We start from the raw sequence: 26546 nt of genomic DNA, 5'->3' as shown, positions 1-26546 counted from the left end.
ATTTTAAAAGTTAAATAATATATTAATACTAAGGCTGTCAATCAATTAAAAGATAAATTAATACGTTTTCTGTAATTAATCATTATTAAATCACGCCTAACATTAAAATCTGTGATCATACATATATTGTCACATTAAATCTCCAAATTAATATGAAAAAACCATAAAGACAGAAATGTCAATTTTTTTTACAATTTTAAAGGCCAGTATCATATTTAATCCAATATTTATACTGTTGCCTCTATTAAATGGATTTTATGGATTTTACTGCTGTGCAAAATGAGTAATTATAGCCATTCAACATTATAGTTATAATTGAAATCCAGGCCTGCACTGCAAATTATCAGACATTATAATTTTTTTTACAATTACATAACATTAAAATATTACAACAAATATGAATTCAAGTGAACTTAATGTGCTATCAAACTCTCTTTGAATGAGAGCTGTCAGTTCATTTTTTCCCACTTATTTTGCACTTTTATTTTCCACAATAAATATATAATAAACATATTAGAAAATCTACTTCAAGAATAAAAAAAGATGCCATGTTAATTGCATTAATTATATTTAACATGTTAAAGAACAAATATTAATCACAGAAATAAACAAGTTATTTTCCCACCCCTACTTAATACATATGCAAAAAATGACATATAGCCTCAAAGTATTTCTCAATTAGGTAAATATTGCTTAAAAAAATTGCAACAGTACTAAAAATGTAAAAGAAAAAAAAACTGTCTTTACTGCATTACTATTAAAACAATATTAGCATTAAGGAACTATTAATACTGTTAATACTATTAAGACCAATTTAATCCTGTGTTTTTGTTTAATATTAATGGCATAAATAGACAGTAGGTGGTCTATTGTGCTTTCAATGTTAAGTTTCAGTCTATTGAAACTGAAAGGTAACTACAATACAAAGGTTTGGTGCATTAGTGCAGTGTGGTATGGATTAAATGCATGTGAGGCCACTGTGTGTGATAGTGGATTAATGTATGTGTATGTGTGCGTGTGTACCTGGGCTCCAGGGATGGGGGTGAAAGGGTTAGTGGGTCTGAGAACAGGCTGGTTGTACAACATGGGTTGTTGGGTCATTACTGGAACCCCTCCCATCTGTCCCAGCTGAGGAGGGACCTAAAATCACCCAAATACAACAATCAGCGTTATTTTCTTTTAGCTATTACCCATTTAATTCATTTACACAGTATCCATGTAGCCATTGTAAGGTCACAATACTCACCATTCCATAAACAGGCACTTGAGGTGTTGTCATGGGAAACGCCATGGGAGCAGGAGCCTGTGAGAAAAAAAAAAAGGTTGTAAATCAACCATCAATGCGCTGACTGATCAAACAATGCTGCACTGATCGAGTGATCAACGACACACTCACTGATCAAACACTAGTGTACTCATTCAACAGCACTGTGCTCACTAATCATGTCTGGTTCATTTAAAGAGCTTGTTTAATTACTCTCTTCTGTACTCATGACAGGTCAGGTGTGCTTAAACTCTCCTGCACAGATTTCTGGGCTGGTCCATTCAACACATGCAACACTGAAGCAAAACAATATGACTCAAGGATTTGACATGTTCCTAACACTGAAAAATTCACCAAACAATGAGTAAAAATGTGTTTTTTAAATACATTTGGTCTCAGTCAAATAAAACAATGCATTTCAGCAACACTGTCGTTTTACTAAACCGTTCAAGGACGCATTTAATTGATCAAAAGTGAGAGAAGACATTTATAATGTTCTAAAATATTTCCATTTTAAATAAATGACTTTCTTTTGAACTGTTCTCAACATTGATGATAATGTGAAAAATTTATTGAGCACCAAAATCACCATATTAGAGTGATTCTGAAAGATCATGTGACTCTGAAGACTGGAGTAATTGCTGCTGAAAATTCAGCTTTGCCATCACAGGAATAAATGACATTTTAAAATATATTAAACTAGTAAACAGTTCTTTTTAAATTAGTATTACACATTACTGTTTCACTTTTTTTTTTTGATCGAATCAGTGCAGCCTTTTCAAAACACAAAAAAAAGGAGAAAAATCTTACTGACCCCAAACTGTCATGGATGTATTTGTTGGCACATAGCATGTATTCATCTGTTTTGAATCGTAAACAGGTTACGTAAAATGCAGCCCCCAAACGCACACATTTGCACAAGTCTGGTTTACAAGTCAAAGCTCCAAAAGATGAATACATCAAATGCTACAGAAAGGGCATGAGAGACCTAACAAACATCTATATGTCACAGGGAAATCAACATATGACATTTACTGTGTTTTATCAGCAACAGAGAAGGAGTTAGAAGTTACAGTAAAGGCCTATTCACATGGAGTATACATTTTTAGCCCATTCACACAGTGTGAGAAAATTGTTTTTTGGTCATTCGGCCTGGAACCAGAGTTATAGAGAGACATCAAACTATTGTTTTTAATTAGTCTCAAGAGTACATGAAACATAAAAAGCCACTGTGGTAAACAAGTTCAAGCTAAAATAAGTTATATAATACAAGTCCCCAGTTCCTGCAATTTTGAAAATTTCCAGTTTATTCCCATAAATTCCTGTTAATTCCCATGGAAAGTTTCCAGTCTTGAAAATTCCCGGAATTTTGCAAAATACATTCTGCTATGATATGATATGAAATATGATATATGCATACCGACAAATTACCATATATATTAACAGCTCTACTATTATTTATTATTATTAGGTAAGGATGCAACAATATCTAAAGATCTGTAAAATAATGCTGACATTTTTAAGGTTTTTAAATCTACACTGAAAAAGGAAGGGGGGAAAAAAGTTTAAATTAATTAAAATGAAAAATAAAACACCTCACAAGATAAATTTTATAATTTGACAATGGTTTGTATTTCACTTTAAAGCACAACCAGAGTGTTTTTCCTTTTCATTCAGAAACTTTCCAAGTAACTGCCCATTTTCACCCATAATTCCCATTTTCACAACTCAATTTACTGAAAATTTAACACGCTGACCAAATAGGTGAAGATAGAAATCAAGAAATAAGGTGTGAAAGAGAGGGAAATGGGAGTGAATAAGAGAAATAATCTTAAAGAGAATCGATCCATCTTAAACGATACTCAAGATAATAGAACCGTCAGTTATTGGAGGTACTTACATAACTAGTATAGAACATTCCAGTCTGCTGGGTTAAGCACAAGAAAGAAGATAGAGAGAAAGACAGAAACATACAGAGCAGATAGAGTGAGGAGAGTTGAAGACATCAGACACGAGGAGAAACAGGCCAGAAAGATGCGGACCACAGAAAAGGTGGAAAGAGACAGAAAGAGAGACATTGAAGGTTAGTCATTCACAGACATCTGCTCTCTCTCAACTCAAGCAGTTCAGAGGTCAATCTACTCTGAACGCCCTGAGAGAGAGAGAAGAGAGGCCATAAACACACGTAAACAGTGAAAACTCCTCTCCTTCCTGCCTCAGAACAGACTAACACATCACCTGCCTGACTGGATCAATACACACAGCTTGAGAAGAGGAAGAAACACACACACACTTATATTTCCTGCAGCTACACAATATAAAACACAATACTAAAGATGAACTCATTAATTTTTTTTTTTTGCCATCTGAATACTAGTGTATGAAATCTGGATATTTGGTGTAAATTGAGCTTTACAACAGATGGATTGCTTTGGGTTTATAAGTTTAAGAATATTTAAATTGATGTTTTGTGTGTGAATGAGAATGTTTACATATGCAAGAATGTCTGTATATAAAGTAAGGGATAAATGTACTGTTATCCAGTCACAGGGTGAACAAAGTGAAGGACCCTTCATACCCAAAAAGTTGTTTATTTTGCTACAATGAGCAGCTGACTGATCATTAACCTGCATCATTACAGTACTAATAAATAAATGGACATTAAATATTAAGTGCACATTACTGTTATGTGAGAAGAAAGAGTCTGCAGAATATGAGTGACAATAGAAATAGCACAGAGATGCAGGAAATCGGTTGCCTGGTCAATTATACAGTTTAGTGTCATTATACAAAAAAAATTGACTGCAGAAATCTGCAAGTGACCAAACGGAATCAAGTGTATTGAAAATAATATATTACTGTTTGAATATACACTAAGAAATTAAAACTTTTCTTCAGCAAGGATGCATTAAATTCATCATAAGTGACAGTAAAGTGACTTTTACATTGTTACAAAAGATTTATATTTCAAATAAATGCCGAACTTTCTATTAAAAAAACCCTGAAAAATATATATGATGGTTTCCATAAAAATATTAAACAGAACAACTGTTTTCAACATAAATAGTAATAAGAAATGTTACTTGAGCAACAAATCAGCATATCAGAATGATTTCTGAAGCATCATGTGATCTTGAAGACTGAAGTAATGCCTACTGAAAATTCAGCTTTGCCATCACAGAAATAACTAAAAATTAAACTTAATTTATTAAAACAGAAAACTTTAACAATTTTAAAATGTAATAATATTTTACAACATTACTGATTTTACTTTATCATCAAATAAATGCAGCCTTGGTGACTTACCAACCCCAACATTTTGAAAGGTAGTTCAAGTATATTTAGATGCCTGTATCACTATGTGTAAGTGAGAGTGTGCATCTAAGTGTGTGTGCATGTGTGTGTTCTCACCAAGTGTGGCACGGGCATGGCGGCGGGTGGCATGGCGGCAGGTGGCAAGGGGGCAGGGCTCCAGGCAGTGGTGCTGCTCATTGTCTTTGACTGCCAGTTAGTGCCACCGGTCAGCTTCCTCTCTCCAGGCTGAGTCCACTGCATATCAGACCTGCATGCAAACACATGAAAAGAGAGTCTACACACTGCCTCTGTTTACAATGTGAAGCTCACAAGCAGCAATGATTTAGATAATTAAATGTAAATCCTCACTTTTTGCCTGGTGTTCCCCCAAAGTGCAGGTCTAAAAAGAGAGCGGGAAAAAGAAACAGACTGTTAGAACAGCCCCACGTCAGCGTAATACTGGAAGACTTACAGCATTGGAGACCTATTCATTTCCCCTAAGCTGGGTTTAATTCATCTCTGTCCAACACGCACACACATAGCGTATAGCACCATATGGCTGCTGACTCTCTGTTCAGTAGAGAGGCACAAATGCAATTTGAAGGTCAGGGACTTATGACCAAGTAAATAAAGAAAGCCACACAAAAAGACCAATAATGCTGCGAGGGAGAGGGACTCACTGCCTACGAGGTTGGCCAGGGACGAGTCCAGGTCATTGGCCAACAGTTTACTGGCTGTATGAGGGGGCATGACTGGTGCCTGACTGTGAACGGTCACCGCGGGCTTCAACAAGTCTCCTAACAGACAGAGAAACAGAGAAAATATTATTCCATTGATTAAATATTATGAGAGTGACAAACCACTTATTTTTGCTGCAGACTGACACCTAACCAGAAGCGACACGTCAAGCAACCAGCAATAAAAGCTTTTCTTTAGATTTTTTTGCTGCTGACCTATTTAAATGAATTGGGTATCAGTTGGACTTGACTAAACCAAATTCGCTACTGTGTTGGTCATGGTTATTAAGGTTAGCTAAAAAGGATCAAATTTAATCTGTACAGATGAACAGCGGTATCAGATCAGTACTCCGTATTGATCGGCTGACATATCGGTCTTAAAAAAGAAAAAACAAGATCAGCGCATCACAACTCAATATAACTACATTAAACATCAAATACACTCTCAATGGATGTCATATCGTGCAGCAGTTTTTGCAAATTGTTTGCAGCTGGAAACTTGTCACATCAGGTCTGGTTAGGGCATAAGTATTATAGAGCAGAGAGACAGGTGTGAGACAAGAGAAAGCGTGCTGCAGTCCTGCTGATGTTTATAATGATGCGAGCAGCGGGGATGAGCCTCTGTGAGGCCACTCACGGCATGACAAAAGACCCATAGAGATCTAGAGCAGAACATAAGGTCAAAAAGAGAGGAACCACCCTGAGATCTAAGAGGGAATAACATGACAGAGGTCCTTAATGAAAAACTGGAAATCTGTCATCCCTTTTGTCTCATTCTTCTTCTTATGGAGGCAATAAAGTCAACATGAAAGCAAAATAGTGGTTCTTTTTATTTTCTTAATACATGCTTCTAGGCTTATTGACGATGATTAATCAGTGCATGTTATTTCAAAGAGGGAAAAAGTCTTTGTAGTCTTTAAATAAAATGTAATAACTCTCAGAAACGACTTTTCTTTCCTTTCCTTTTTATTTTGCTGACATATAGGCCACACAGGCAACTGATTAAATGTTAACCAACAGCTATTTAGACATTGTTTTTAGACGAACACAGACTTTCTAAAATCTAGCCAATAGTTATCACAGTACTTCAATGCTCTCAAAAGTGAACTTGACCTTCAGCATCCACAATATTTTTTAATCTTTTCTACAAATAACTGCAAACTTTCTGCATTGTCTCCATTTTTTAAGGATTGCCCAATCACAATCCAAACAATTCCAAAATTCATAATTCAAAAATATATCACATTACAAACGTAAAATATGTTCTGAATCAGGGTAGTTATTGGTAACAAACTATTAAAACTAGTCTTTGGTAACTAAAATAAAGCTGAAATAAAAAAATATTAGATGAAAAAAACTTTTGTTTGTTTGTCTTGCCTTGGCAACTAATTAAAAAAAGTGTATGCTTAAGTAATAAAAGTATTCAAATAAAAATACAGAAATATAAAAAAACTGACACTAATAAAAATCAAAACTCAAAATTACAAAAAACATTCAAATGAAAAATACAACAATACTGTAATGGTATATGAATACTACAAAAATAACATTGTTGTGAATGCAATTTAATGTTGAATTTCAAAAAGCTGATCAGTTTCATTAATCGAAGAGGCCGCTGACAACTGGTTTTCAAATGGTTAATAGTATAGGGCATTTTGCTCATTCTTTTAGTAAATGAGAGAAAGAAAGCGAGAGAGACAGTCTGCTGACACGTGCCATATTTATACAGTTCTACTTCCTGCTTCGCCAGCAGGAACAAGGAGACCAAAAAAAAAAACAAATTCAAGTACACTCACCACATCAGATCAGCCATCACAACCCAGGAAAGAGCGCATAGGAGAGGGAACGGGGGGGTGGAGAGACGAAAAAGCATAAGGTAAGAAAAAAGGGGCCAAGAAAAGAAAAGAAAGGAAGCAGGGGTAAAGGGGCAGAGAGTGACTGAGTGTAGTGGTGAGTGGAAATCTGTGTGCGTCTTTTCTGTGTTCAGATAAGGAGTGTAACAACAGACGATTCACAGATGGAGAAAAATGCCAATCAGCACCCAGCCTCCACTAACACACACACACAGTAGATGGATGAAGGGATGATAACAGACTGTCCACAACCACAGAGCAGCGAAGTGAGCGAGTAAGTGGAGAAAAAAAAAAAGCATGAGCGATTCCCCAAAGAACATTCCCAATCTCTCTAGAACCGAGTCAGGCGGGCAGGTGCTGCAGCCGACTGTACAGTTTGTTTCAGCGTTCCAGCAGCAAAGCTCCACAAACTCAAAATACAGCAAAACCAGCAGAAGGGTTTTATTTTAGGGTGAAGGTTACTTAGTTTTGCAGTTATTAAGCACCATGACAAGGGTCAAATCTTCAGAGATTAATAAGCGCAGTTAATGATCACACTTGTGAGACATTTTACCAGCTGATGGCTTCACATCACTATTGGAAGCATTAGCCCCAAATACAGCATCAAAATCTACATTCATGGTGGGCATGGAAGCCATGGGATGAAGAGTGCTGCTTTCTAGACCTGAGAGTAACACACACATACAAAACATGGAAAGATGGAAAGATGTCACACAACACATCATGATTGTTGCTCTGTGAAAAAACTATGAAAGTGATGCCTCATCTTTTGACCACTGAGATTACTGGATCAGACTTGAGTGTATAACAGTGATGCACCGAAATTATAATTGTCATTTAAAATTTAATTTCAAATTGTCAAACATATTTTGCAGCCAGCATGTGTGTCTCATTTGTATATTACTGTTGAAAAGTTTGGGGTCAGTAAGATTTCTTTTTAATACTATTCAGCAAGAGTGAAATAGTGAAGGGTGAAACAGTAAAGATATTAACGTAGTGTTACAAAAGATTTCCATTTCAAATAAATTCGGTTTTAAACTTTCAATTTTTCAAAGAATCTTGAAAAAAATTCATCACGGCTTCCACAAAAAAATTAAGCAGAACAACAACCATCCCCCAACTTTTGAACGGTAGTGTACATGACCTCTTTTCTTGGAAGATGTCACCAATCAGCCACTATTTAGATTGATTCCAGTGCTGCACAATTCATCAAAATAAAATCTGAGTAACAACATGGCTTATTAACGTAAAAAGGCTAATTCATCTAATTAGTTTATAGTTTTGCACATGCCATTTCAAATGTGATTTTATGTCTTTTTGCCTGAAAATCTAAACAGCGATATGAAAATGTTAAATGTTCATCATATTAAAATTGTCAATCGCAATGTGTCAAAATAATCACAATATAATATTTTTTTGAAACCCAGTTAAACCTGGACCATTTCACATGCATATTTTTCCTCTACAATAAAGTTTATGATAACAGTTATCATCCATCTGAGAATGCCATTAAATGCATTTTTGTCTGAAAATGTCATTAAATACCATTTCAGCCAAAGCACTTGAAACAGCGAGTGTTCCAATAGTGGATTCCTATTATTATTGCATGATTTCTAATGTAAATAACAATTTACAGCTTAAATCTGAGCCTGTGGCTCTTTCTCACTGCTCTCCTCATTATTTAACAGTCTTTCCCTTTTTTAAAACACCTTATTCCTCCATCTGTCTGCATTGGTGTGTCTTTGCACTGTTAGTAGGATATGTGGATCCCTGGAGACCTGAGTCTCGTTGTACGTCTGGCTAGCCCTCGGCGCACCTGCCCACTAGCTGTAAAGTGCACGCTCTAAGTGCATACTGCGACCTACAAATCCTGGCATAGCTAAGAATCTGGCAGTGTGTCTACACTCTGCACCTTTTGTCCTCAATTCACACTAGCCCAGCAGATGCGCTGAATTGCTGCAAATGAACCTCTGACACTCAGCACAGCTTCCAACCAGAGCCATAATCCCTCAGCGGAAAAGCACCCAAATCGGTCACACTTCGGAATATCTAAAACACTGTTCTAAATCTACACAACAGGATGGATGGGTATGGAGAACACAAACACAACAAAACATTGGTTAGGTTTCAAAACCTAGCAAGCTGCTTGGTCAGCTGTTTGGGGCATCATCTCAAATGACACACTTGATGTGGATTCCTCTAGAGCGAAGTCCACAAAATCGCTGGGTGTCTCATTTCTCATCTTATAATCTAGAAGAGTGCTCCTTATGCAATCATGATGCCCTTAATGCATATTTCTGCAAAGCGAACACCACTGCAAACTACTACCCAACAGTCTACAGCCATTATGTCACCAAAGTGTGAACACCAAGGGCTGTTGGTAGCTTTTGGGACAGGGCTTACAAACAGCTTGTGAGGATTTGAAACAGACAATGTACATAGGAGTGAACTAGCAAGTGAACAAACAAATAATTGGATGGACATTTACTGCAATTTGCTCCCGGGTTTCGGCAGATGCTCCCCGCCTTTACCAGGCTGGCTAGCTCAGTTGGTAGAGCATGAGACTCTTAATCTCAGGGTCGTGGGTTTGAGCCCCACATTGGGCACACCTATTAGCTTTCTTGGGGGCAGTGGTGGACTAATGGTTAGAAAGTCAGACTTGTAACCCAAAGGTTGTGGGTCCGAGTCTCGGTACCAGCAGGGATTGTAGGTGGGGGGAGTGAATGTACAGCGCTCTCTTCCACCCTCAATACCACGACTGAGGTGAGACCCTTGAGCAAGGCACCGAATCTCCATCTGCTCCTTGGGCGCCGCAGAAAAAAATGGCTGCGCACCTCTCCGGGTGTGTGTTCAGGGTGTGTGTGTGTGTGTGTGTGTGTGTTCACTACTCACTGCTGCGTGTGTGTGCACTTGGATGGGTTAAATGCAGAGCACGAATTCTGAGTATGGGACTGCATACTTGGCTACACGTCTTGTAAGTTTCAAAGGATTGATCTGTTCTAATGATTTTTCAGGGACTAAATTAAAGGTCAGTGATCTAAAGTGGTAAAGCAATAGACATGGTATCGGTGATCGGATGTATGTATGTGGATGGAGTGGGCCGCACCTCCCCAGGCATTGCTGACGGTGGAAATAGGAGTGCACTGCACAGCAGGAACGAAGGCAGGCTGGAGGTCAAACAAGTCACTGGTGAGGTTTGGCATGCTGTACAGGAGAAACAGAGTTTAGTACAAAAGTAATACAATCAAATTCTACCACATAGACTGTGTATATTTAACACAGTACAAACTACAAGTAAGTTTAATAAACTTTAATAAGTAAAATTACAAGACATCTGATTACATTTCAAATATTTGAGGACAATAAGATTTTTTTTTTTAAGAAATTAATACTTCTATTTAGCAATTAAATTAAACTGATCAAAAGTAAAGATTTTTCGAGGAATCATGAAAAAATAGTTATCACAAAAATAAATTACATTTTAAAATATATTAAATATATAATATAAAATCGTAGATTTATAGATCATTGTACAATGTCTGGTAGAACTTAGTCAAAAGCAACTGGACTGTGATTTTCATTGTTTTCAAGGTGCTGCACCACCAGGCCAAGTGGCTTCATCAACTCACTTTGAGAAAGTGTGTCAGTTCTTTTTCTGTAGATGTCAACATCTAATACTCCCCTTTCATACATAGTGTACAGCACAGTCTAAATATGCTGTTTTTCAGTCTTTGGGTGTTCTGTAAAGTCTTTGAAGGGTTTGAAAACGAATCTGAAGCAGAGAGGCTGGGTTTTTTTCCCCTAAAAAGTGTCCAGTGATTTCCTTTTCACTTTGTCTATGCAGGCAACATTAAGAGATACTAGTGAGCCCACTGCACAGCAATGGTTTGGTCTTTTTAAATCATCCCAGTTCTTAAAGGTCTTACAAATACTTTTTCATTCTCACCAATGGCACATTTGGAGTATATCACTGAGCAGCTCAGAGTCCAGAGCCAAAAAAGGGCAAACACCTCAAAAAAGCATTAAAAGCCAGGCAGGGTGAAAAGACTGGGTCGTGACCGTCTGTTCACTTCTTACGACAATCAACCTGTTGTGGGAGTTGCATCATCAGCGAGGAAGCTCCCACAACAATCATGAGATTCATGATGCCAACAGGGGTTTAAAACCAGCAAACAACCCAACAGTTGTCAAATACATCAAATAAGTTCTACCAGACATCTTTTAAATTGTTGCAAAATTTAACTGTGTAATATTGTACAGTATATAAGAAGTTGAAATACTAATATCTAAATATAAATTTTAAGGTGGCAATCTCATCATATTATCAGTCACAATTTTGTTATTTGATTAGTGACCTAGAAAGTATACTGAATCTTAAATATCTCTTAATTTGTCTGACATAAGCTTTCTTTATTTCAAAATAAAAACTTTGTCAAGTTTAAAATGGTTCTGAATCCCAAAATCTCAGACTGGCGTATGCACAGTAGCACAGTGGTTCTTAATTCCAGTCCTCACGTACCACCGCTGTGCACATTTTGTATGTATCTCTTAGCACTTCAGACGTGTGTTTTCTTTGACCGTGAGTGCCCTGCGAAATGGACATTGGATATTCTGCCATGATTCCAGTTCGAAGGGAGCGTACGTTCCATTCAAAGGGCATTAAAGTGTGTGAGATGTGAATTGAAAATTCTATTTATTTACAGAGGTATATTATGTCACACTTCTCTTGTAAGTTTCGTCTGTGTGTGAAGACGCAACAGGCCGTGGTGTAGCGCGAATCAGTGAATAAATGTTCCAAAGTGAAGCAAAGAACACTGTGTAGGGACCATGTCAATCAGAACACAGTTCATCCATGGAGCTCTCTTCTAACGAGCTGGTTATATGAATCAGGTGTGTTAAATAAGAGACACATGCATAATATGCAGAGCGGTGGCACGCAAGGACTGGAATTGAGCAATTTAAGCAAGTTAGTGACCTGTTTGTTGAGGGTGGGCTTGTGGTGTTGGTGAACAGGTCCATGCCCGCAGTGTGGTTGTTGACACTACCCATAGACTGTGTGCTGGGTGAGGTGGAGGGCGTCTGCATGCTGATCTCCTTCAGATGCTGGTTCTATACAATCACAAAACACAGGAAGAAAACATTTAAAGAGAATGTAAACATGTAAAGACTGGGCTGCTCTGCTCCTCCTGCAATGGTCACTATAGAGAATGACAGCACAGAGCATTTTCTTCAGCTGAGCTCTGTGAAATCAGACAGATTACAGCCACTCAGGCAGCTGAAGAGCCAGTCAGCTACAGCTCAGATCTGCTGTCCGTGTGTGTATTGTGGGTGTATAAGAGATGGCTGAAGTCAAAGAAGATCTCCCAGGTCACACTTCCTTTGACAAAAACTAGCAGACTAGCTCAGAAACATCAACTACTGGAGTAGCCTAAACCAACTATATGAAAAGAACGAGAAAAGCCAATAAATCATCAACATTTAAAGCTACTTCAAGCCAAGAAAGTCACTAGAGCGAAACTATTTGATATCAGACCAACCAAAACCTAGAGTCTGGCCACTAGGCTTAAACCAATACTGTGTACTGTGTTCTTTAACACGTGAGCAGCTCATGATCTTGTGTTTTTGGTATCGCTGCGACACTGTTCACAGTAAATGCTGCTCCACACAAACTTATCTCTAAATGCGCTCGGAGTTTGGGTCGCTTAGAACATGCATTTGGGAATACAACATGTATCAACCATTTCCCAAACTTGTAATGAGAAGCACTGTTAAACTGACTGTTGTCAACAAAAGAAAATCTTCAAGAGCTACCTGCGGATTTCTGCCAAAAAAAAAAAAAAAAAAAAAACTTGAAGGTTTACTATTTGAAAATGAATTAAGACAGTGATAAATTGTTATTATTATTGTGTATAATTTTTTAGATATAATTATGATATGATTAAATGCGTAAATTATTATTATTATTGTTATTATTATAGACATACCGATAGATAAATCACAACATTTGGGGCCAAATTGTGTAGCCCTATAAACAAGCAAACCTGAAGCTTCTTTTTAATTTACTTTAAAATCACATTTTAAAATGTAATTTCTAATCAGAAAAATCACAATTTGATTTTTTTTGCTCATACCACGCAGTCCTAGATTCTAGTTTCTAAAGTGAGAGGAAATAGGCTGCGACATGGCAAGGTTCTATGCCTGTTTCTATGCCCTTTACAGCAACAAGAAAATGTGGGAAGAAAAGAAAACACATAGAAAAAGAAAGTGATAGCGCTCTAAAACTCCGTGCGTGCCCCTCCAGGAGTGTTGGGACCACAATCACAAAGAAACACCAGTTCAATTTCACACAAACTTATCCGAACATGAGCTGTGTAAATACTTTGGTGTTGGGACTTCGAAATTGCTTCGAATGTTTGAACTATTCAGATACAGAGCCACGGTGCATCTGACGATACATTCCACACAACTGACGTGTGTGTCATTCAGTTTGTGTGCGTGTTGGTGTGAGTATTTGTGTCCCACAAGGTATGACAGTACATCCTGATGGGAACAGAGAAGTTTGATTAACCCCGTTGACCACTTACTGCTGGAGGCTAATCATTAAAGGTACAGTACAAGGGCGTATTCTGTAAACACACATACACTTGTATGTGTAGAACAAAATGTTCCCAAAACAGCAGCCAAATCTCAATTGCAAAAAACTTCTCTGGGTGGAGCTGAGATATGCCTTTGCTCTATATGCTCTTTATATTCTACACAGAACCAAGGGCTAACATCACTTCCTGTCTACACTTCAAACTTAATTAGCAATCAAAACATATTCATTCACAGAACATAATAGGATCGATTGTAACCCACCTTGAGAGCTTGCAGACGGGCTTGCTCCTCCTCCAGGGCCTGTTGTTTCTCCTTCTCGTCCATCCTGCTGGATGAGGAGGAGAAGGACATGCCCGTGTTGGACAGGGACGACACCGCATTGGACAGAGTGTTGGCTCTACAAACAAAAACACAGATAAACACAGAAGTGAGATTTCCCTATCAGTTCTTTATTTAAGAGCTGATAAATGTAGCACTGTTCATAAGACAAAGTCTTATCTTACAGTATGTGGCTATATATAAATCTCTTGCTGATGGTTTGTTGTTGCTGTATCAACTGCTTCAGCATATGGCTTGTGAAGTAAAGTGCTGTTAAGAGGTTTTATACAGCAACTTGCATTTGACTATATATTTTTTGTATAATCTTCAAAAAAAATAAAATAAAGTACACTCACATGAGATGAATGATGTCATTAGCCTAATAAAAGTTGTTTTATATTACACAAAATGGGTTGCCCACTATGAGGACCACAGTGCTAATTTTTTTAACCAGCCCACTACTCAATCTTCCCTATTCACATGATGTTTTTTTTTTCATATTTATGATCATCAGTGGGGCAAAGTAATGGCAGTGGATACAAACATGCATGAACAGGGATACCAAGAAAATTTTACATTTTACAGTTTTTTTACATGAATGCATGTATTAATGTCAGTGAATGTTTTCCGTGTTAAAATGTTTTTATTTGGAATTTCAGCAGAGGATCATTTGTCATTTTAAATATGCAAACACACTGTAACAAAAATGCATGAAACAAAGACTCATATAAAACTAGTAATAATTGCACAAAAGATTTAAATAAATAAATGGAGAGAGAGAGAGAGAGAGAGAGATTAATTAAATAATTAAATAAAAATCTGGGTTTTTTTCGGTATCTCTGTTCAACGTCATTACTTTGCCCCGCTGATGGAAATGCAGAATGGAAATGGTCCATTCACTGATTAATATGGTAAACATGAAAGATCAACTACCTTGCTTGCCTGACATGTGAGAACGGACCTCATTGGTTGAGCGTCTGTTTACAATATCTGATGAACTATGTATGTGTGTTGATCAATGTTTATATGTGAATAAAAGCCTAAATTAAATTTGTTCATCGTGTAATGCAAACCTTTTTTTCCTGAAGATTTGGATTAAACCACTCAATTTCAATGGATGGACAAAAATGAAAAAGGAGAAGAATGACTTCACACTTCACAGATATATGCCCAAACAGGGCTGTACAGAGTGATGCTGGATTGTTTGGATCTGTAGGATTTCAAACCTGTTGTCAGCGGAGAGCTCCTTGGTTTTCTTTCCCTCCAAAGAGGCCAGGTGCTGCTCAAGAGCCTCCAGGAGACTGCTGGGAGCCTGCAGGAGAAAGAGACAAGTCAAGAACTCAATGAGAACATACAGCACCAGTTTAAAGAAGACACACTCACATGGTCAAACACACTTACACACACACACACACACACACACACACACACACACCTACTCAATCCACCTGAGTTTCAGCAAATAATAACAGGAGCATGCTTTAAGCTTTTAGTAAGAGGCGTACAGGCAAAGCATAAACAAGCACAAAAAAACAAGAGAGAGGAAGAGTACAAATTCGAAAGAGAGGAAGTGACATGCACAGTGGAAGATCCAAACCTCAAACGCATGACAGACCCATGAGGTCACTGATATATCTCAGTATTACCATGACATTAAACACTTTACACTGGCTTTTGGAACTAGTACTTTGGGGTTTCGGTGAGAATTTCTTGTGTTGAGTCACAAATCTAGCTAAAACCTTCCTCTGAGCCCTTTATACCGATCTAGGATTTGTTTCTTTTGAAAAGAATTATCTTAACAACTACAAGAGGAAGCATTACACAGGTCCCAGATCAGCAAACACGGGATGTGTATGTTAGCACCTAAGAGCACACACACATCCCGAGCTGCTTCATTCAAATGAGAGCAAATGTTAGCACAAGCTCACAGCTCATGGTTGTTGAAAAGAGCAGGTGCTTTGTGCCAAGTTTCCAGAACAGACAACCCATGATAAAACTGCTCTTATGGACTAAGGGTAAGGTAAGCTCTTCGATTGAGCCTAGCTGGCAGCGCTGGCCAACATGTCTGGATCTGATCTAGGTTGGCTTTTTCTCCACATCGCTGAGAGGGCAGATTGGGTCTAATCCATTCCACAGAAAACAGAAGCCAAAAGAGAGGGGAAAAAACACATATGCAGCAGTCTACAATTCAAATAGAACTAAAAATGAACATTTCGGGCTAAGTGGGAAAATGTATTACCTTTCACAGAAGTGAGATAAAAAAGAAAGATGAAAGTGTAACAGCTTTTAATTTGCTCCTTTCCTGTCTGATTTGATTTCCTCAGAGAAGACACAGCATGAACAGGCTTTTGATTAAGTGGCTACATTATAGATGTGCGTGCGGCTACGCAAAGGACAAAGCGGGGTTATATGAATACTTCAAGCTTACAAACGTAAGGCCGCTGGGCAGTTTTCTCACGTAAAGGAGAAACAGGGCATTGAGTAAAACATATAGCTCTTACAAGAGCTCCACTTTTATGGTTAGGGGGTTCGCAAGCATGAAGCTGTCATGCAACCATGCTGATCTAAGCTAACGATTTGATCAAACTATAAAGAGACAACTGCACATCTGGTCTCAGATCAGCAGAAAAAGCGATGTACAGCCATGCCAGCAAAGTGACGGGGCAGAGGCCACATTCAATCAGTTAGCCTGGTTTTAAAGGGATGAATCCGCTGATGCAGTCTGAAACAAACCAGGGCTGAGAGATATAGCTAAAAAATTACCTCAATATTTACTTTTTGATGATATTTGATCTCAACATACACAGTATGTATTTGCTCTAAAATTACTTTTAATTTAAGGAATAATCATTGACTAAACCAAGATTCTGACTCAAAATACAGTAAAATGTAGTTAAAAATAAATAACTAAAAAGCATGTTTTAAGAATGTTTTTCATTAAATGAACGTTGATTTTTATAGAATCATTATTACATAATATATGTTATATAATTATATGGAACAATGCAACAATATATATTATTAAATTATAATATTTACCCTCATATTATTCAAAGAAACATTATTTTAGTTTTATGTTTATGTGTTTAATCAGACATGTCAGTTTTAATTGTCATATGCCCCTGGTTTAAATAGCAAATATTTTCAGTACAATTGTAAAATATTACTGCATTTATAGTCAGTGCAAAACTGGTAAAATTGGATGGCCAAATTAAAATTATTGCAATATTAACAATGCTGGCTAATTTTTGACAAACAAAAAATTGTATATGTTGTCAGTATATTTGATATATCACCCAGCACTAGTAGTAGCACAGGTTGTCAAATACAAGCAGTGCATATAACCCACCACCTACAAGGTAAGATCCTCTAGTCGTCTGAAAGGAACAATAAACAATGTGTTACGGCAGGGGAATAAATCTCTCATTCAATACAGTGTGTTAACCCCACTCAACACTCAATGTCAACACTCATACAAAGACATCAAATTTGATGTCTCCACAAAATCATACTGAAAAAGTGTGATCATCACTAAACACACATTTGAGAGGGAACTAAACAGAGAGAGGAGTGTTTGGTAACTTCTATCAAGCTCTACCACAAGTCTTGACGCTATTAATATTAAGTCTGACTTTTTAAACCAAACAGGAGAGAGGACAGGAGACAGGACGTCCAAAAAACAGTGAGCATGGGTACAAAAACAGCATGTAAGACAACAAGAGAGAGGACGAGGACAGGTGGAACACAGAGAGAAAAGAAGGAAGGGAGAGCGGTGGTACGATGGATGACAGCAGCAGCGTAGTGAGGAAGTAGAGGAGAAACAGAAAGTGGAGATGAAATGTACACTGACCTGAGTGAGATCTGGGATGTCACCCTGATCAATCCCAACTTGCTGTGTCAAACAAAACAAAACAAAAACGGTAAACAAACAAACGAGGGGAGGGAGGAGGAATCAGAAAAAGAACAAACATGAAGGATCATTACCTCATGCAATGGCTAAAAATGAAAGAAATAAAAATAACAGAGGTGTGGCATGCCGAGAGCCACAGAGGATCAATGGGAATGGACACAGACATTGATAATGTCTCACACGGCTGACTGTGGCGTGTGGAGTGGTTAACATTCAAAAACTATTTTTACAAATGATGACTTTTAAATGAGACCTGGTGGAGGTTAAAAAAAAAACAAACAAAGGCAATTTAGACAAGAATCTCACATGGTGATGGACATTGTTCTTAGAGACTCATTGTCAAATCAAATCCCTGAGATATTTGATGCATCAGAAGAACATTCTGAAAATAAAACCAGACTGTCTAATGCCTGGCTGGCTGGATGGATGGAGGGGAAGTGAGAGAAAGAAGGCAGCAGCACGGAAATTCATCAGTGTCTAAGAGAGAGAAGGGAGTGAGAGTCCTATTAGCACCAAACACAGATCTACATTTGGGCCAGAGGGACAGAGAGACAGGACTCTGAAACTTTATAAAGGTCTCAAGCCATGTGAATCCACAGTAGGAAAGACAGCCGTCAACGGCTACAGGAAGAATAACAGGAGAGAAACAGCTCTTTCCACACTGTATAAAGCAGTCTTAGTGAGGTACACTGCCCCACACTTTGGAGCTATAACTTTGCATAGATTTTCCATAGTTTATCCAGTCATTCATGATAACTGGATAAGGATTTTATTTATATAGTTGTGGAGATAGCCGGGGGTTAATTTTCGCATGTACAGTACCATTCAAAATATGGGGTCGGTAAGATTTTTTTAATGTTTTTGAAAGATTGTGAAAAATTATTACAACTTACAAATTATTACAACTGTTTTCTGTTCTAATATATTTTAAAATGTAATTTATTTCAGTGATGGCAAAGATGAATTTTCAGCGGCCATTACTCCAGTCTTCAGAGTCACACGATCTTTCAGAATCACTCCAATATGCTGATTTGGTGCTCAAGAAACATTTCTTTGTATTATCAATGTTGAAAGCAGTTCTGCTGCTTAATATTTTTGTGGAAACCATGATATTTGTAGAAAGTTCAACAGAACAGCATTTATTTGAAATAGATTTTTTTATAACAATAATTTGCAAATAGAAATCTTTGGTAACATTATATATATGTATTTACTGCAACTTTTGATAAAAATGAATGTGTCTTTGCTGAATAAAAGTATTAACTCTTAAAAAATAAATCTTATAAACCCCAAACTTCTGAACGGTAGTTTATGTCAGGTAATGCGTAAGTTAATAAACAAACAATTGTACATGGTGTACAACTGCACCCAATGAGACCCTCAATCAACAGACTGATGTTATAATGCTGATTTCAGTCTCTTTTTAGCCATTGCAATATTTTAGAAAAACTACAACAGAGGTCAGTTTAACCTCGATTCAAACAAAGGATAAAACTTAGTGCTATCCAAATCACTTCTGGCAGAAGAGGCACATGTATATGTTTATGGGCAATAAGGACTGTGCAATGCATTGCAGTGCCAGAACACTAAATATATGGCATCCGTGCATGCATCAATCCAGGGAATATGAATGCCAGAGCATTGTAGGATGAACAGATATGAGAGAGAGAGAGAAATTGTTGGGGCAGAGGGGTCGTTGAACCTGTCTAATCTCAGACCTGTCATATTGAAACACTGTGTGTGTGTGTGTGTGTGTGTGTGTGTGTGTGTGTATTGCACTGGTACCTCAGCCACTTTAAGAAACTCTGACAGCTTGGTCATCCTGTACAGAAACTTCTTATAGATGTCCAGAGCATCTTTACACTGGTTTTTCTTCATATCAAAGTATTTCTCTGAAACAGCAGGACAAGAGATGAACACCAACAATCTCAGACACCTTGGTCCACGCATCATTTTTTTTTTTTTATTTATGTCCCTGTATGCAAACAGGGACACGTCATGGATTATTGGGAAACCCGCCACAGCAATAATCAACCTCTCCTCCATTTTGCTTGGGAACTAATGTGGTCGGAACCAAAGTTTACAGGACTGCGTTCTCTTAGCAGAGAAGCTCAAACAGATAAAGACTGCAATTACCCATCAGAGGACTGTCAAAACACTCTGGGCTGTCTGAAAGAGACGGGCATATAAAAGCTGCTGTAATGGTTCGCTCAAGGACAGCTAGCACTCTAACTGTGCGTTCACACCGCTGCCGTCAAGAGCGTCAAAAATCGTTCTGGCCGCCCTGCCAACAACGCTGTGGAAAGATTCGTGGACGCTCTGACGTAGAACCAAAGAATCCTCTCAAGCGGTGGACTTCTACGTTCCGATTGGTTGCCGCCGAACCGCGTCATAGCTCATTACCATAAAGTTGACCTGATTTCAACTCTCCTCGACGCCCTCAACGTCCAAGTCGCCGGACGCCAGCTCACATTGAAAATGAATGACTTCCGGCCACTTTGACGCTCTCAACGGCGGCGGTGTGAACGCACGGTAATGCATTTTTAGACCATCAACCTAAACGGCCGTATGTCACAACATAAAAAAATACAACAATAAAAATCATGGAAAAATGAATGACTCAACGACTGAATAATTAGTGCTCAAACAGAGTAAAAAGCAGCAATAGCTGAAGAGGAATTAAAGCCTCATTTCTGCTAGACTATTAAGGGGTCACACACTGTATGTGAAGTGCAACATCAGGTCAAAGATAGGACAAAGCACAAGGATCCAACACTGTGTTGCTCTGAATGTGAGCACAAAGTCAACTCCTCATGAGATTCAAGAACAAGACTTAACCAGAGAGAGTTGCTTCAGTAATAATTGTTTGCATGCTTATAATTTAGCGTCATGCCTGCAACCGTGGCTATATTCAGGGGAAGAAACAAGTGAAAAATAGTACAAGTAAATAACTAAACTATATGCTGTAGACACAACAGATAAAAACAAAATGTATAAAATGTTTTGGAAAGCTAATCTTTCATAAATTTAAAACTATATCTGGCCTCACTATCACAATCTTTTTTATAAGAATGAACTGAAAAGTAACAAGCTAAAGTTAGAAGCATCAAATATGCTTCCAAGATATTGGGCTCTGGAACAAAAAAGGCATAAAAAAGGATCTTCATCCATTAACAAAAACTTGTGTGTTAGTCTGGAGAGGCCTATTGGATAGCAGATGTAGATAATATGGTCCCACCAATTTTCAAAATATAGACAACATTTTCTACCAACAACAGGACTGATTTGTGCTACACAGATGCAGTTTATTTTGGATAAAAGTATCTCAAACTATTGATTAATTTGTATAACATACTGGAAGACCTGAGCTCTTGTGGTTCAACTGCACTGTTCTTTGCTCAGAAAGCAGTAACCCCTAAAGTAGAGTGTGCGAGTAGGATACTCTCCAGAGTCAGAGGGAGTGGATTACTCTTACCCAGCAGGTTGATAACACCCTCATTATAGGCAGCAAACAGACGGATGGAGTCTTTGAAGAGCAGCATGAAGGCAGCGTTGATCACTCCATTAGTCAGCTCATTAGGGTTAGCCTACAGACACACATCCACAGGAGAGAGTCCACATTATACCAAATAGCTTGGACTGAATCAACATCAATGTTGATCTGTTAAAATAGGGTTTTCCATCCGGGGGCTTAGGGGTCACCAAGCCTACTTGATTTTAGGGGAACTGATTATCACTTCAATCATAGACACAGTCAAATAATCTGCACTAAATCTATCCAAGCTGAATTACTTTAATTAAAAGAAAGAAATAAGGGAATTTTCATACTGTAAATGTTCTTGCATTTCATCAGCACACTTTAAATTGTTTACATACACACTACTGTTTAAAAGGGGACGGTAAGATATTTTTTTTTTTTTTAAAGAAATTAATATTTTTATTCATAGCAAGGGTGAATTAAACAGATCAAATTCATAGTAAAGACATTTATAATGTTACAAAAGGATTAGTTTTCACTTAAATGCTGTTCTTTTGAACTTTCTATTTGTCAAAGCATTCAGAAAAAAAATGCAAGAAATTAAACTGGATCAAGGTTTACACAAAAAATATTAAGCAGCACAACTGTTTCAACATTGATAATAATAAAAAAATGTTACTTGAGCACCAGATCAGATGATGTTATAATGATTTCTGAAGGATCATGCAACACTGAAGACTGAAGTAATAACTGCTAAAAATGAAGCTGTCCTTAAAACAGGAAACAGTTGTTTTTAAATTTTAATAATATATAACAACATTACAGTTTTTATTGTATTTTTGTATTAAATAAATGCAGTCATGGTGAGCATAAGAGACTTCTTCCAAATACATTTAAAAATCCTTCCGACCCCAAACTTGCAATAGTATATGAATGTTTTTTTTTCTTAAATTGGAGGTTTAGCCAGTAAAAAATAAAGACAAGATAACATCAATTATATAAAAACAAATAAATACATTCTGATTGGATTTGAATAATTGGGAAGCTTTAAATCATGCATGCATGATCTCCATCACAAACCTGGAAATCCAGCAGCGCGTCCAGCTGGTTTTGAATGATAGGCAACGTTTTGACCAGCTTCTCTGTGTTCATGGTACGCATGACTCCATCAATACTGCACCACAAACAGATAAACAATCAGAACTCACCACTTATTTAGCGCTTAAAAAATCAGCTACTTAATCAGCTTTTAAAAACAACTTAATTATCGGAGTAATGAGCTAGCCTGATTCGATTGTGTCCTGCTGAGACAAGGTGTTTGAACACAATCTTGACTCTAGGTAGACAATATTACGGAGGCAGAACTGAGGTTTACCCACCCTCTCTTCATCTTGGTAAAGTCCACAGCCACCAGCCTATAGGAAAGGGCTTTTTCATTGAGATATCTGCTGTACCGTCTGATGAACGTGGACATGTCATAGCCTGAGGGAAAGATCGAGGGGTTTATCATCAGTGTGTGTGTGTGTGTGCGTACAATGCTTTAGAGACAGGAAAGGTGTTCATGTTTCTTACCTTGCAATGCACCTTTATCAAGGAAATTGTTCAGATTGAAGAGCGTGTTTCTTGAGGCCAGATACTGAATGAAACGCTGTGGGTACAGAGAACAGATCATCAAAATGCTGACACAAAAATATAAAGTCATATACTAGATGTGATTCTGCAGCTCTTAATCTGTCAGAATGCGGGAGCGACTTCATCCCTGACGTGTGGAAACTCCCCGCTGCTGAATTTGCAGTACACTGTGTGAAATCTAGACCTGTATACAAGACCAGACTCTTCTGAGTTCTCTTTGAGCTGCCAAGTATGTCTACTGCAGCTCCCCTCCTCCATCCAGCCCCATCCCACCAGAACAGAGCAAAGAGAAGCACACAGTGTTCTGGATGCTGTTGAGAACGGACATGATCGGAGTTTTGGGAATGCAGTAGATTTATACTACTACTAGCATGCTACTAGGATGCATTCATGCATGTCATGACATACATGACAGGAAAACAGAACCTTTACACCGACCTCAAAACCAATCAAACTCTTTTGTGATCTGATCACAAAAATCATATTCTGAGATTAGAAAATGAAGTAAGTGACTAAGCAAGTGATAGTCTATATCGCACACAAAGTTCTGCCCACTCACCTGTCAATCAACCACAGGGTTAAAATTCTTGATCTAACTAAAGTAGAGAAAGATATTTTCTGCCGTATTGTGATGCCCATTTGAGTGAAACATTCTTTTGTAGGATTGGGGCTCGGTTATGTCTATTGATCGTTGATTGGATTGAGGCAGACCTGAATGCTTGCAGTCGATTGAAAGAAAAGGACAGGATTTAAACTGACTAAATAATTGGAGTTATATGGAGAAATATGTAGTTACGATTTTTTTATTAAAAATTATGAGGTAAAAAAAATATTTTAGAAAAGCATGTATGCTGGATGAATCATTCACAATAATATCAATAATATGCATTTAGCAAATAGGATGGTGATTTTAAATTTCATGCTTACTTTAAACTTTACTGATTATGTGCATCTTGAACACAGTTGTTAAAAGGATGCTCCGCCCAAAAATGAAAATTCTCTCATTATTTACTCAACCTTATGCTGTGCCAGATGTATATGAATTACTTTTTTCAGATGAACACAAAGATATTTAGAAAAATAATCAATTTCTGTGAGGTGGGGCTCTCAAAGTTGATGCATCACAACGTGCTGACGTTTAATTCACACAAACTCTCGTGTGCGACTTTGGTTTATGGTTTAAAAAGTTTAAAATATTAGTATTTTTCACACACACACATACACACACACACACACACACACGTGTATGTGACACACACACACACACACACACACACACACACACATAGTACATCCCTGCATCTCACTCTATTCTATTCCTATTCCATCATCTATAGCACAACTGTACATACAAGTTATTTTCATTTATTTATTTTTCTATTTTTTTCTATTTATATTTACATATGTGTGTATTTTTATTCTCATCTTATTTTTATTGTCTGTGTGTTGTTGTTGTCTCTGTGTACTGGAAGCTGGAAACAAATTCCTTGTATGTGCAAGCATACTTGGCAATAAAGCTCTTTCTGATTCTGATTCTGACACACACATTTGACATTGCATCAACAGACATTTATTCATCAATTGGGGTAGTATGGATTACTGTTATGAAGAGTCAACTTTTTATTTAATTATCTTTTTTATTTTATTACTTTTCTAAAAAATCTTTGTGCTCCACAGAATAAAGTAACTGGGACGGCACATCTGGGACAGCATGAGGGTGAGTAAATGATGAGAGAATTTTCAGTTTAGGGTGGAGCATCCCTTTAAAGGGGTCCTATTATGCTTTTTCACTTTTTCAACTTCAGCATCAAAAGCATAAAAAAAGAGCATAAAAAAAGATCTGCAAAGTTACAAAGCTCAAAGTCCACTTCAAAAGGAGATATTTTATTTAACAGAAATCACTTTTCAAATATTTTTTTCACGGGTTTAAATCGCGCTCAAATTGATTTGATTTTGACGCAATATTTACACTGAAGCTCGCAGGCAGCTATGGTAAGGGGCATGACATTTCCCGACCAGGCGCCGAGTGCTGCCAATCACAGCACACACTGGCCCAGCTAACCAATCACAGCACATTTCGTATTTCAGAAGGCGGGCCTTCATTTGATACAGGAACTATTCGAGCCGTTCATGCCAGACTGAGGAGAGAGGTGTTGTAATAATGTAAAATATGTGAAAAATGTGTTTTTCGAACAACCTAGTATGAGAGCCTGTTCTAGTACACCCCCAAAACAAAATCAAGACTTTGTAAAAGAGCATAATAGTACCCCTTTAATTACAAGAGCAAACAGCCTGTACCTATTTGCAACACACTATAGGCTGGTACATCAACAAATGATTAGTGAGTAAATCTGAAAAGAACAAATTGCGTTTCCTTGAAACTGTATTTGTCAATGTCATTTACAATACACTACAAAGTTATCAGTCCCACACTGAGTATAAACCAGAATGCAGTAAGTGTAACCTTGATCTTATTTCGTAAATCAGTACACCAGAGAAAAAGAGTCAGCAGGAAACAGTTTTTACATACTGGGATGGAGCCTTAGGCTTGTGGCAAAAGTATTCAAAGGTCGAGAGTCACTGAAATCACAGAAGGGTCCTAAAATGCATCTGAAGGAAGGGGAGGCTAAAAAAAATGCATCTGAAGGAAGGGGAGGCTAAAAAAAATGCTGCATTCCTAGAGCTCTGCTTAAGTTGGTGGATCAAGAGTGGTGACCCACTGAACGGTAGGCTGACAGTCTGGTGTGTATATAGAAGGAAAGTGGCCACCCACTCTTTGAAAGATCAATGATCTCTGATCTTAAAGAAGCTCTTGGTGTGGGGTGGCCCTGGTCATGTGATTGAGGCTTTGTGTGAGGTTCCTCATTCTATTTTAAAATTTGTGCAGCCAAACGGTAAAAATTCAGCTGCATTTTAACAATATACAAAAAAGGACAATGGCAGAATAGTGCTCTAACAATGGGGATCAGAGTATGTGAGCAGAGCGAGGAGTGAAGCGGCGAGATTTTTGACTGGAGCGAGGAGTGGATTTTTTGAAAGTCGGCGCATAGTGGTTTTCACTCGCTGCGAGAGCACTCCACTACCACTCCATCACGAGCACAATTAATGCCAACAGCCCATAATATAACTGCATTTTATCAAGAATTCATGCATTAAACATCATTAGCTAGCCTGACAGATATGTGGATCACTCAAATCAGAAAGAAGCTGAAGGTTATAATTAGGGATGCGCCGATCCGATATTCATATCGGGTATCGGCTCCGATAGTGCCATTTTTCTCGGATCGGGTCAGAGAGGCCGATCCAAATCGGAGATTTTTATTTTTTTTTCCCCGATTGTGCGAATTATTCTGTATTACTTTTGAAGCCATACGATAGCTTAATGTGAGCTACATGTGAATATTTAAGTCCTTACATTAAAGTTCACACAAACTCTTTTCTCCGCTGTGGCTGTCAGTCATTC

At 37.7% G+C, this 26546-nt stretch overlaps 1 protein-coding gene and 1 non-coding gene across 4 annotated transcripts in view; one reads left to right on the top strand and one right to left on the bottom strand.

Annotated features, from left to right (window-relative positions):
* The window catches only part of LOC107668925 (phosphatidylinositol-binding clathrin assembly protein-like), a 67671-nt gene that overhangs the window by 5206 nt on the left and 35919 nt on the right, over window positions 1-26546 (bottom strand). Inside the window, exons 3-20 of one of the 3 annotated variants that reach the window (XM_016460989.1) lie at window positions 23024-23099; window positions 22831-22933; window positions 22532-22625; window positions 21449-21560; window positions 19759-19865; window positions 17914-17955; window positions 17420-17440; window positions 15290-15375; window positions 14007-14142; window positions 12124-12257; window positions 10255-10352; window positions 7702-7812; window positions 5239-5355; window positions 4928-4958; window positions 4676-4826; window positions 3165-3188; window positions 1247-1303; window positions 1024-1140 (exon numbers count right to left, since the gene is read on the bottom strand). In XM_016460989.1, coding sequence (XP_016316475.1) covers window positions 1024-1140; window positions 1247-1303; window positions 3165-3188; window positions 4676-4826; window positions 4928-4958; window positions 5239-5355; window positions 7702-7812; window positions 10255-10352; window positions 12124-12257; window positions 14007-14142; window positions 15290-15375; window positions 17420-17440; window positions 17914-17955; window positions 19759-19865; window positions 21449-21560; window positions 22532-22625; window positions 22831-22933; window positions 23024-23099 — 1617 coding nt within the window. The remainder of the gene's footprint in view (window positions 1-1023; window positions 1141-1246; window positions 1304-3164; window positions 3189-4675; window positions 4827-4927; window positions 4959-5238; window positions 5356-7701; window positions 7813-10254; window positions 10353-12123; window positions 12258-14006; window positions 14143-15289; window positions 15376-17419; window positions 17441-17913; window positions 17956-19758; window positions 19866-21448; window positions 21561-22531; window positions 22626-22830; window positions 22934-23023; window positions 23100-26546) is intronic. The other 2 variants (XM_016460998.1, XM_016460981.1) reach the window with 2 other exon arrangements.
* trnak-cuu (transfer RNA lysine (anticodon CUU)) lies at window positions 9682-9754 on the top strand. Its single transcript has one exon. It is a non-coding gene; the product is annotated as a tRNA-Lys (tRNA).

Source organism: Sinocyclocheilus anshuiensis, unplaced genomic scaffold (genome assembly GCF_001515605.1).
Source record: "Sinocyclocheilus anshuiensis isolate Anshui unplaced genomic scaffold, SAMN03320099.WGS_v1.1 scaffold337, whole genome shotgun sequence".
NCBI classification, from domain to species: Eukaryota; Metazoa; Chordata; class Actinopteri; order Cypriniformes; family Cyprinidae; genus Sinocyclocheilus; species Sinocyclocheilus anshuiensis.
Note: the sequence above shows the minus strand (reverse complement) of the source record. Positions and strands in the feature narration are given on the sequence as shown.